A 12969-nucleotide genomic window follows, 5' to 3' on the forward strand; every position below is an offset into this window, starting at 1 on the left:
TTCTCATCTCCTGCCTCCAAACTGCCTCCAGGAAGATTGCTTCACAACTCAAATAGCATTCTATCATTTTACATTTAAAAACTTCCTCTGGTTCCCACTTTCTGTAGAACTAAAACTGCTCAGCATGTGTAGAAGGCTCCTCATAGCCTCGCCCCAACCCATGCCTCTCTCTTCCCTAGGCTCCAGCCACACAGAGTTCCTTCTTCCAGAGTGGATCATATATTTTCACATGCCAATACCCTGCAGTACCTTCTGTATGCCTGAAAGCAGCTCAAATATCATCTATGAAGCTGCCTCCAATTCCCACAGGCTCCTCCTCTATGTTTTGATGTATTTTGTATTTTTCCTAGTATAGCACTTGCCTCATTTTATTGTAATTATTTGGCTATAAGCAACTTGATTACTTATCACACTCCTATTGCTATCTCCTGCCTCCAGGGGACCTGGCACATGAATGTTTATTGAATGAATAAATGAACTTTAATAAGGAGTACAATGAGTAAACCCTAGGGTAGTGTTTTCCAAACTTTAATATGATAAGAATCTCCTAAAGTGCTTATTAAAATGCAGATGCTTTGGATTTACTCTCAGAGAGTTTGCTCAATTTAACAGGTCTAAAAAGGTAGAGTTTAGGAATCTACATTTTAACAAGCATCCCCAATAATTCTGATGGCCTGTGAGAAGCCCTCTCCTAGAATGCAAAGCAAATAATTTGGGGGGGGAGGAAAGAAAGAACATTTGTTCCTCATGATGGCACACATTGAAGAATGTGCTTATTCTTCACATTCACATGTAAGAGAGATCCCTCGGGGTCGTTGTTCCAGGCACTCCTGAGAATAAATAGATACCAGAATAAGTTTGAGAAAACCACAGTTGGCTGGGAGCAGTGACTCACGCCTGTAGTCCCAGCACTTTGGGAGGCCAAAGCAGGCGGATCTCTTGAGGTCAGGAGTTCCAGACCAGTCTGACCAACATGGCGAAGCCCCATCTCTACTAAAAATACAAAAACTAGCCGGCTGTGGTAGTGGTGCACCTGTAGGCACAGCTACGTGGGAGGCTGAGGCGGGAGAATCACTTGAAGCTGGGAGGCAGAGGTTGCAGTGAGCCGAAATTGTGCCACTGTACTCCAGCCTGAGTGACAGAGCGAGACTCTGTCTCAAAAAAAAAAAAAAAGAAAGAAAGAAAACCACAGTGAAGCGAATTCCGTGAAGACTATAAAGAAGCATCAAGCTCTGTGTAGAGGGCTAGATTGTTTCTTTGTAAGGACAATTGTCATCAACTCCCATATGTTTGTTTTGTTAAAATAGCCACTATTTAGCCAGGCCCAAGCTGTTTTCACTAATACACTGCATTTGTGTCAAGCTTCTCTTTGGATATTCTCCAAGCGTTTTAGCAGCTTTAAGCCTGTCTTCCCTTGTTCCCTGAGGGAGGAACAAGCACAAGTTCACGCCAACTCATTAGAGAGGCATTGCTCAAGAGCAGCTCCTGGGGCACCAGATGCAGGCAGGAGCGAGGGAGTGGGATCCCTTCCAGCCCCCTCCCCTCTGCGCTGTCTCATTTTCCCCACCCACCCTCCCAAATGCTCCTTATTGTCTTCAGCAGGTGGCTTCCACCCCTGCCTTCAAGTCTGCTCAGACAATCTCCCTCCCAACATAGATAAGCTCCAAAAAGATTCACAGGTTCTAGACAATGCAGAACTGCCAAGGACCACACTGGGCAAAGCAATACCTTCATACAATCAACCTTAAGGCGTTTTCCAGAGACAATGGTAAACGTGGATTAGGCTTTTGATCAGAAGGCAGAATGTTCATGACCAGCCTGGGCAACATGGTGAAACCCATCTCTACAAAAAATACAAAAATTAGCTGGATGTGGTGGTGGCCACCTGTGGTCCTAACTACTTGGGAGGCTGAGGTGAGAGGATCACTTGAGACTGGGAGGTCAAGACTGCAGTGAGCCAACATCGCACCACTACACTCCAGCCTGGGCTGTTACAGAGCAAGACTCCTGTCTCAAAAAAAAAAAAAAGAAAGAAAGAAAAGAAAAGAAAGGCAGAACCTTTAGGCAGCAGATGTCCACCAGATGCATGTGTGCACGTGTGTGCGTGTGCACGTGTGTGTACAGCCATGAGTTTTAATACATGTATAGATTCATTCAACCACTGCCGCTATCGGGATACAGAATAGTTCCATCCCCCCAAAAAGCTCCCTCCTGCTACCCTTTTGAGTGTATCCAAGCTTCATTTTAAGGCTTTAATCTTATAAAAATCTCCAGGGAAAGGTTAAATGCTATAGAAAAGTTAAAGGTAGTCTGTGTTCAATTATTTGAAGAAACTTGTCATTCAGGGTTAGATTATTTCTGTAGGGTGAGGACAAATTCCCATGACCTATATAGGTACTTAGGTTGTCTTTCCAGGCAAGTTTGGTTAGCTATCCCATCCTACCCCGTCAAGCAGGAGCTATCTAGTCCAGGATAAACTCCCTTAGTGGAAGCCTGATTATTTAAAATTATGTTACCATACCCATTATTTTTAGATTAATTAATAGGAATCCAACATCATTAGCTTGTAGCCATGAAAACTCTGAAAATAGACTCTCAGCGTGGTCATATGAATTGCATTTCAAAGTGTAACCATCTAGATTTGGGGGGAAATTAAGGACCTTACACACACACTCATATACACATCATATAGATCTTCACACCAAACACAAGCCTAAAAAATAAACTGTGAAAAGATCAAGATTCCAACTGGGTTTTGAGTTAGGAAAAAACATTAGTATTTTTAAATATTTTTTTTTGTCAAAGGAGGTGACTATCTGATAAAGGTAAAGGAAAAATCAGCTGTTTCGTTTTTGGGAAATTCACAATGCTCCTAAGTTTAGTGGGCTTGTTGAACTTTTGTGAACATTCAAAAAATATTTTTGTCAAATAATTTTGACATTTCCAATTCTGCTTCAAGCATGGAGGGAGGTTGCCGCTAACACCATTGTTACCTCTTGGGCCATCGTCCCCCTTAGGATAGTCATTTCAGTGGAAGGAAATACCCTTGGCTATCAGAGGCCAAGAGTCTGTAAACTTCTAGAGGAGGGTAAGCGTGTTGGAGTCATACTGATTTGGATTTTCATTCTGTCTCCTCTATTCACACTAGCTGTGTGACTTTGGGCAGGTAGCCTAACCTCTCTGAGCTTAATAGCCTCATTTTAAAAAATGTAAATCATATGTAATTTTCAGGGTGGTTTTGAAAATCAAATGAGATCATATATATACAAAATGTCTGCCATACAAAAGATAGTCAATGGATGCTAATTTTGTCTTTCCTTTCCCCATTTAATTCATCTCTCTACCTCCAAATACAGCCTCATCAAAACTAGGTCAGTCACAATTTAGCTTATTTTTTAAGACTGTGGAAGGAAAAAAAGAGGGTTTAATCCTTCTCCTAATCTACCTTGTGACTTCTGACTTTCCCTGGTAGGAAATGATTTCTTAGAACCAACGTCAAACTATTACTTTTTTCTTTTTGGAGAAGTTTTACTTTACTGTCTTCAGTAGAAAAGAAGAGTAGGTGGTCTGGATTCCCCAGATGCGGATCAGGAAAGGCAAGGTTATGCTGCAGTAATGAGCAACCCCAGAATTTTAGTGATGGTTTGTAGAATAGTTTCTTGTTCATCTCTCCACCCCAAAAAAGCAGAGTGATACAACATAAAGGACAGATAAGGGATAGAGCAAATACAGCAAAATGTTAACTGTGAAATCCAGGTGATAGGTATGGGAATGTGTGTTATGCAAGTCTTTCAACTTTTCTATACATTTCAACATTTTTCACAATAAAATATGGGGAGAAAAGTTTATTTCTCACTTATGCCATGGGTCCAACAAAAGTTGGCTAGGGTTCTATGACATATCTTCTCACTCCAGGACATAAGATGATCAATCATCTCAAAAGTGGCTATTTGCCACGGCAAAGGGAAAGAGAGTTCTGTTGGCATTGCACAGACTGTTGAATAATTTCAGCCTGAAATGACATGTGTCACTTCTGCTTACAACTCATTAGCCAGAGCTACCAGTACATGGCCCTAGCCCAGGCCACGGAGGTCAGATCCTATCATGTGCCTTGATGGGGGAGGGCTGGAAACATTTGGTAAGCAGCACAAGTGATTACCCTGATGAAAATAAACAACTTCATAAACTTCAAAGAATAACATACCTTAGGACTATCATCATTAATAATACGAACGTGACAAGGCAAATTCACTGGAACAAAGTCAGTAAGAGAATTCAGAAACTTTTTTCTTTCTCATCCACTTTCCTACTTTTAGTCTCCTTTAAAGGGAGCAGGAGAACTAACCCCATAAAGGCTGATACATTGCAAACTTCTTGTTGGCTAGTTTGCAACCAGTCAGCCAGCTAGCCAGCCAGCCAGCTCTTTCTAGAATCTCATCACCTTTTTGTTGAGTCAGCTCATCTTCCCTGAGTCAGTGAGAAGATGTGGAAGCTGTCCAGAGATCTTAAGAAAAGCAGAAGTTAGGTTGAGGGTGGTAAAGCTTTTCAGAAATAGGATAGTAAAATATCTGAGTAAACAATATTTCAATATTTTTCTTGACTCAACGTTTTAGAGGAGTCAGGAAAGACTTCACAGTGACATTTAAGCTGGCACTTGAAGGCGTTTACAAGGTAGGAAATGGAGTAGGGCATTCCAAGCAGAGGGAACAGGCTGTGCAGTGGCAAGAAAACTGCTTTGGACTTAGTAGATCTGCAGGAGAATAAGAAATTCACTGTAACCAGAGACTAGAATGCATGTCAGGATTACTGTTAAAGTAGGGCCAAAAATACTGTATTTTTCATTTGTTAGCAAGTGGAGAATGAAATACCCTACTTGTTAAGGAAAAATTTTAGTCTTACCTAGTGCTCTAACTGTAGTTAACATGGCTTCAAAGAGAAAATATTATGTGCAAGTAATTTGCTATAAAGAGAACTATAGGCAAATGAGTTTCTAGCAACTGAATACTTCTGTTTGTTGGCAACAATTGTTGGCAACAATTAGTATATCCACAGTAACTTTCTTTGGGAAAACAAGCTACCTACTAGGCTGCAAACAAATTAAGGCAAAACTACCAGGTTTTAAAAACAAACACTGCAAGAGAGTGGGCAGGTAATGAGGTGATTTTAAATGAAATACATTTGTCAAGAGAACAGTGATGGGGAGAAGAAAAACAAGGAACTTTACGTGTGATATATCATTTAATCCTAACACATGTTGTGAAGTGAATGTTATTATCACCATTTCATAAATGCGAAAACTAAAGATCAAATAAAGTAGCTTCTTATAAAATGAGCTGTTTAAATTTGAGCCTTATTTTTGAATCTCTGAGACATTGTTCCTCTGTAAAATGGAGACATGACACATGCTGCCTACCTCACAGAGCTGTTAAGAAGATTAAAATAAATAACAAAAGAAACTGACATCATTCTTGACCTTGATCTTTTAAATCAGAAAATCTTAAGTTTTCTGATTCTGTCTTGATGTTTGTATATTCTTCAAAACCGTATCTTTATATAGGAGACTTAAGATGCCTGTTTGTGGAAAAAGTCTTTCTAGCATATCTTAAAATATACTATTTTAAACTATTTTTAAATAATTAAAAATGTTACCTTTCCAAGCATCAAAATAGAGTATAACCTTTGGCCATTATCTGAAATCCATTCATGGAATATTTTAGGAAAATAAGTTTTATTTTTTAAACTCCTTTAGTTTTTCTCTTGGCATTTTAAATAATTTTGTTTGAAAATGTATTACTCCTTTTCTTTTACTTTTTTTTTTGAGACAGAGTCTTGCTGTGTCACCCAGGCTGGAGTATAATGGTAGGATCTCAGCTCACTGCAACCTCCACCTCCAGGGCTCAAGAAATCCTTCCCCCTCAGTCTCCTGAGTGGGTGGGACCACTGTTGCACACCACCACGCCCAGCTAATTTTTGTGTTTTTCAGAGAGACATGGTTCGGCCATGTCACCTAGCCTGGTCTCAAACTCCTGGGCTCAAGTGAGCCGCCTGCATTGGTCCCCCGAAGTGCTGGGATTACAGGCATAAGCCACCGTGCCCGGCCTCCCTTTCTTTCTTAATGAAATATACCGAATAATGATGTTATGTGCCAGGAACTGTTTTAAATTTTTAATGTGCATTAACTTATTTAATCCTCATAACCATTCTGCAAGGTAAATACTATTATCTCCATTTTCCAAATGAGAAAATTGAGGCATAGAGGTATTAAGTGACTTGCCTAAGACCACTCAGCTAATAAACAGCTGAGCCGGGATTTAAATTGAGGTATTTTCACCCAGAATCTGAATTTTTTTTTTAAATTTTAATTTTAATTTTAAATTTTTTAGACGGAATACCCTCGGAAGCCCAGGCTGGAGTGGCGTGATCCTGGCTCACTGCAAACCTCCTCCTCCTGGGTTCAAGTGATTCTCCTTCCTCAGCCTCCCAAGTAGCTGGGATTACAGGTGTGCTCCACCATGCTGAGTAAATTTTATATTTTTAGTAGGGATGGAGTTTTGCCATGTTGGCCAGGCTGGTCTTGAACTCCTGACCTCAAGCACTCTACCCCCCTCAGCTTCCCAAAGTGCTGGGATTACAGGCATGAACCACCACGCTTGGTGGAGAATCTGAGTTTTAAACACTGAACCATGATACATTGCTGACGATAATGGGCCCTCTTTCTAAATTAATCAGGAATATCATTATGCTTATCAATTTTTGATATCTACAGAAACTACTGTGGTTTAGTACAGGACTGTGTACCTACAGCATAGAGATGTCCCCATCTGCTATTCTTTTGACTTACTTTGTCTGCTTTTTATAGTTTTCTGTCCTCTCTGAAAAAAAGAATATTTTCAGTATATCTACCTCTACAAATTGTCTTCTTCCCTCTAATTGTTCTACTTCCAATTTTGTAAGAGTCAGAAACCAGATCACCCCACCTGTTAGAACTGTGTCTAAAATAGGAGTCATGAGGACTTGAGAGAAGACCCAAGCCTTTAGTGAATGGACTTTGTGACATCTGACAGGGATCTTTATTTTTTGGCATGTTTTCTGTTCTTAACTGTGATCCAGATAGTTTAGATGGCTGGATAAGTGACTTCTCAATAAGCGAGGTGTCACAAAATATAAACTCAAGGCATTTCTATTCTTCCACCTGTTCAAAAGTGTTTTAGTCATCATCATAATTGGAAGGATGGCCTAGTTCCTCAAGCTTCTGGGTAGCCATCTGATGCTTGGAGGTAGAGAGACGTGGCTACAACTCGTGTAAAAATAGCCCTTCCAGATGGCTGAGGGGCAAAGTTACAACTCAGCAGCTCGATATAGCTGAGCACTCAAATTTTGGAGTAGGAGGAGAGCTATGTGAAAAGTAGCCAGAGAGACTGGGCTGGAGCCCAATCATAAGTAGAACAGTATATGCCAGGAGAGATCACTTAACGTGCAGATTAGCTGTTAAGTTTTTCTGTTACTTCATCTCCATCTCCTCCCCACCTCCCTTGATTCCACCTGACTTCTGGCCCTAAGGAAATACATACACATACAACATACACAGATATGCACACACACTTTCCTTTTTTTTTTTTTTTAAAGGAGTGTAAAATAGAGATACAAACCATAACTCTCAAAAGGCTTCAGAATTCTTCTAGTCTAACCCTTTGTTTTAGAGATAAGCAAATGGAGACAGAGAAAGGTGTGGTGACCCAGATGTGAGCAGGACTCACACGCTCCAGGTGCTCTGCCAGGGCTCATCTTCTGGCTCGTTTGTGGGACAGTGTGAGCAGTTATCCCAGGACATGTTTCCTCCATGTCTGCCTTGACTCGTTTCAAACTCTAAATAAAGCCTTTAGTTAGGAAAAAGAAAAAAAAAAAAGTATGGGCCCGGTGCGGTGGCTCACACCTGTAATCCCAGCCCTTTGGGAGGCCAAGGAAGGCAGACCACGAAGTCAGGAGTTCGAGACCAGCCTGACCAACATAGTGAAACCCCATCTCTACTAAAAATATAAAAATTAGCTGGGCATGGTGCTGCGTGCCTCTAATCCCACCTACTCAGGGGGCTGAGGCAAGAGAATTGCTTGAACCTGGGAGGTGGAGGTTGCAGTGAGACGAGACCATGCCACTGCACTCTAAGCTGGGCAACAGAGCGAGACTGTCTCAAAAAATAAAAAAGAAAAAAAAAACTATGGATTATTGCAAATGTCATGATAATGTCTCCACCCTTAACACAAATACTCAAGCTCTAGTCACTGGCTTGGAAAAGTGTTTCACCAGTGAAAATATTTACTAACCAAATTAGTAAATATTAAATTAAAATGTGTAGTTCCCACTTTTTATTTTAAGCGTTTTAATCACTCTGCATTTCTATTGGATATTCTGGAAGAAAACCTAAGCCTCTATAGTAAATCTATTGTTTTAAATATCTCAATGTCTGTTCAAATAATTGAGTTTTAGTTTTAAAAAATAGTGATTAGGAATGGGTTAGTACTTATGTTTTAGCAATTGTAATGAAGACTTTTTTTTTTTTTAAAAAAACAAGCTTATTGAGAAACATGTTACACTCCTTTAACATCATTTATGATCCCCAAAGGCAAGGCATTGCTGTTCCCTGGTGGCTGTACAGCATCACTGCAGGTAAGCTATTTGCAGGTGGAAAAGGTGTTGAGTGCCAGCCTTTGAAATTCAGTTCTACAATGAATCAACTCTTTAAAATACTCCAGCAGCTTGCATTTTCTTATAAGAAGCGTTTACAGGTAGCAAAAACAAACAATCCCCAACCAACTTTTTCCAACACAGTAGGATTGTGCTGCCCAAGTAAATATTACAATATTTTTGGAAAATAGCATGTTACTTTTCAAGAGGAAGTTTCTTTACTTCTTATGGAATTTATCCTTAAACTGTATGGTATATGGGCTTTGTGCAAGGTGCTGGAAGTAGGCAAGGAGGCCTCAACCATGACGTAAACACACTATTATAGCACCATTGCTCTCCTGCTACTGAACCACATAGCTCACCAACTGGGGAGGGGTCACCACAGAAAGAGTAGTGGAGCGAGATAGGGACAAGCATTTTTTGATTGCCCACCAAGCACCTGGGCCTGTGCTAGCCCTGTTAAATTTGGCTGGAGCAATCCTGCTAAAAGGTCAGACTTGATTCATGAATAGGTGTGCTAATTCTACTCCAGATGCATTCCCTCATCCTGTAGCATAGAGGCCTGAATGAAGCTGGCCTAGAGCAGGGATCCCCCTGCTAGATAGCTATTGCCCAAATTAAGAATGCAAATCAGGGCATGATTTTCAATGCCTTTATTAAGAAATATCAAAAGTTGATTACAGGTCCATATGCAGTTTTACAAAGTTCAAGTGAAGAAGAATGTAGGGATGCCATCAATGTGCATGTCTGAAGACTGTGGAAGCTTGTCAAAGGGGTAACCCTACAACTCCTGTCACTTTAACAATGGTCCACGGCAATGCTTTTCCCCCATTTCTACTAGGCTAGGCCATTGCACAATACCTTAAGTTACTTACAAGAGTTTTAATACATTATAAATACGTACATAATTGTCCTTCTGGTTTGTTATCATCCTTCCCTGAAAGAGTAGAGCTGTTGATAGGAAGCACAACATTGGAGCCCCACTCGCTGCTGTTTGTGTTACATTTTCACAAAGCCTGCTTTGAAAGCTGACAAACACTGCAAGTTACATGTTACCGTATTACACATGGGAGGACCCATACACATGGTTATTTTTAAATTTAACATTGAACCAAAAAAAGGAGGAATCACTTTACTTGGAAACAAAACACCATAGTCAGTCAGTGGAACAGTCAAGAGCAGGACAAGCCTGCCAGGGCCACTGAACTCCGGTCACGAGTGGTCAATAGTATGACCGAGAACAACTGGATGCAGGAACATCAGCACAAAATACAGACGGAAGTATTCTCGGGGGTGGTACATCACCATCTTGAATGTGAGGGACATTGTATCAGAGGGGAATTACACTTTCAAAATAATCAGGGCTAGTAGGTCATCGGGACCAGATGGGGAACAGCAGTGGTGCGGCGTGCCTTGTTTAAGGCTTGCGCTGGTTTATCTAAAAGTGGGTTTCTGAAAAGATTGTCCAGCAGCATCAGAAAGAGCCACTTTCAGAGGAAGGACTCCTTGTTCACCCACATCAGACTGCGTGTCTCGTTGGGCTTGCATTCGTACTCAATGACGGAGAAGGGGCTTCCCCACTGGCAGTGATCCCGCTTGTGGTAATTGTAGAACTTGACTTGCCACACCGTCTCGAAGGTCCCAATGTCTGTGAACTGAGGGAAGAGAAACATGCCCGATAAAAACCTCATTCTGCCATGAGCAATAGAAGAGAGCTAACATTACTGTCATTGCTCCTGGATAATCAAGCAGACCCGGTCCAGATTCTCTTGGTCTGCAAGGCTCGGAAGCCTTTCGTTTAGTGGTCTAGCTCCCTCCTTTGTGATGGGAGATATTTTCCTAAAAAGCTGTCTGTACACCATTCTTCTCTATAAAATCTGATTTCCATTGCGTGTGTGCCACTTGCTATCATATTGCTTTTAAGAAAAATAACTCCAAAGTTTATCTTGTTTTTCAAGTTTAATTTTTTGAAAACTTAGAATTTTAAAGCTTACTCTAAAATGGCCCCTGCTGGCCAGGTGCAGTGGTTCACGCCTGTAACCCCAGGCTGAGGCAGGATGCTAGCCTGAAGCCAGGGGTTCCAGAATAGCCTGAACAACAAAGCAAGATTCTGTCTCTAAAACAAACCCCCATATTCACCCCCCAAATGGTCCCTGCTACAGAAGGGGAATGGCAAAGGGAAAAGGAGGAATAAGGTTTACTGGCTTTTCTCAAAATACAATGGTACAAAACAACCTATGTGCAATACATCTACATAAGATATAATTTCCACCATTAGTTTTAATTCCAAAGAAAAATATTTCATTGGAAGTGTTTGTTAAAGGCTCTATTTTAACTACTAAACATTGAGTACTTATAAGTCAGGAGTCCATGCCTACATCTTGGGCTTATACATTATCCAAAACCATATTTGAGTATCTACTATGCATGTATAAAAATTTGTATAGGGCAGGATTGTTGCTCTTAAGAAGTTTGCATTCTACTTCCAGAAGGCAGGCCCTGTAAATCACTGCACAGAGCTCTCCTGAGGTATAAAGCACACATCTCTTGCCGCTGAGAAGAGTACATGGAATACCCTGGAGGCCACTGGGCAGATGCTCAAGTGGCCTGTGGGGTAGCCTGACCCTGCTACTGCCTTCTGGAGCTATTTAGGGGATCTGGCATTAAACCACATGATGCCTGTCGTTATTTTCTCCTCTGACCCTCCCCTGTCATGGGAGGGGACAGGGACTGACTTGGCAGTATTCTTAGACTTGTCATGAGCCAGAAGACATGGACAGAGGAAGGCAGTGAGCATTAGGAGTCTTATGCTTCTTGCTGATACAGGAGGAGGGTGATCAGGTGCTTCCCGGATAGCTTTCCAAGATGCTCTCAAAAGTATATCTTGCACCATTGCCTCATCCTGCTAATTTGATCCCAAAACAAGATCTAGGCTTTCCTTTGGGAAATTTGCTTGATTTGAAATAGTGGATGATATACCTAGAGTCCACAGACCTCCCAGGTATGAAAGTGAATTATCTCTTTTTAGAGAGTTGTGGCTTAAAGACCTATATAAGCATACAGCAGCTTTATTCACAATAGCCCCAGGTTGGAATTGACCCAAATGTTTATTCACCTGTTGATAGGCAAGTTTTGGTATATTTATAAAATGACCTTTTGCTGAACAATACAGGAAGACATGCTGATTCAAGGAGCAACAGGGGTGGATTTCAAAGACATGCTGAGCAAAAGAATCTAGGCCCCCAAAACACATACTGTATGAGTCCATCTACATAGTGACCGAATGCAATCTACACTGACAGGAAACATCTGTGGTTATCTAGGGCCTGGGGTGAGAAGGGGAATTGATGCAAATGTACAAGAGGGAACTTTTTAGGGGTGATGGAAGCATTCTACATCTTGATTGGGGTGGTGGTTACATGGCTGTACATATATGTTGGTCAAAACTCATTGAACTGTATGCTTAAGATGAGTCAATTACATGTAAACTATACCTCAAAGTTAAGAAAAATAGAAATATCCATTTTTAGTGAGCTATAAGAAAACAGGTATTCTAAATGCTGCTAATGGGAATTGAATTAGCCTTTTGGAAGGATCATTTGTATGAAGCTAAAGGTGTGAGTACATTCAGGCCCAGCAATTCCATTTATAATTTATCTTAAGAACATCACAAAGTTTAGAGTAGTAAACAATGCAACACTAAAGGTCCATCTTTAAGGCACTATTTGTGGCATATCTATATAATGGAATACCATGTGGTACTTTTAAATGTAAAGTATTTAATATACTTTTTATCTTACATTGTTACGTGAACTAAGCAGAGTACCACGAAGAACATGAAGTATTAATTCAATTAAAATTATACTTGGCTGGGTATGGCACCTCACACCTGTAATTCCAGTACTTTGGAAGGCCAAGATGAGAGGATCACTTGAGACCAGGAGTTTGAGACTAGCCTGGGCAATATAGTGAGACCCTGTCTCTACAAAAAATGTTTGAAAATTAGCTGGGTTTGGTGGCACACCCTGTGAGACTGAGATAGGAGGGTTGCTTGAGCCCAGGAGTTTGAGGCTGCAGTGAGTTATAATCATGCTACTGCATTCCAGCCCGGACGATAGAGAAAGACCCTGTCTCAAAAAAAAAAAAAAAAAAAATTGTGTATATATATGTGTGTGTATATATATATTATATTTGAGACTGAGATAGGAGGGTTGCTTGAGCCCAGGAGTTTGAGGCTGCAGTGAGTTATAATCATGCTACTGCATTCCAGCCCGGACGATAGAGAAA

General features: G+C 40.8%; 1 protein-coding gene across 3 annotated transcripts in view; it reads right to left on the bottom strand.

Moving 5' to 3' along the window:
- Positions 1 to 512: 512 nt before the first annotated feature.
- The window catches only part of CNRIP1 (cannabinoid receptor interacting protein 1), a 33336-nt gene continuing 20879 nt past the window's right edge, over positions 513 to 12969 (bottom strand). For 2 of the 3 annotated variants that reach the window (XM_011984992.1, XM_011984991.1), the window contains one exon: positions 9321 to 10337. In XM_011984992.1, coding sequence (XP_011840382.1) covers positions 10173 to 10337 — 165 coding nt within the window. In that variant the 3' untranslated portion in view covers positions 9321 to 10172. Of the gene's footprint in view, positions 831 to 9320; positions 10338 to 12969 lie in introns of those variants that run through there. The other variant, XM_011984993.1, reaches the window with a different exon arrangement.

This window comes from Mandrillus leucophaeus, unplaced genomic scaffold (genome assembly GCF_000951045.1).
Source record: "Mandrillus leucophaeus isolate KB7577 unplaced genomic scaffold, Mleu.le_1.0 Scaffold279, whole genome shotgun sequence".
Lineage (NCBI taxonomy): Eukaryota > Metazoa > Chordata > Mammalia > Primates > Cercopithecidae > Mandrillus > Mandrillus leucophaeus.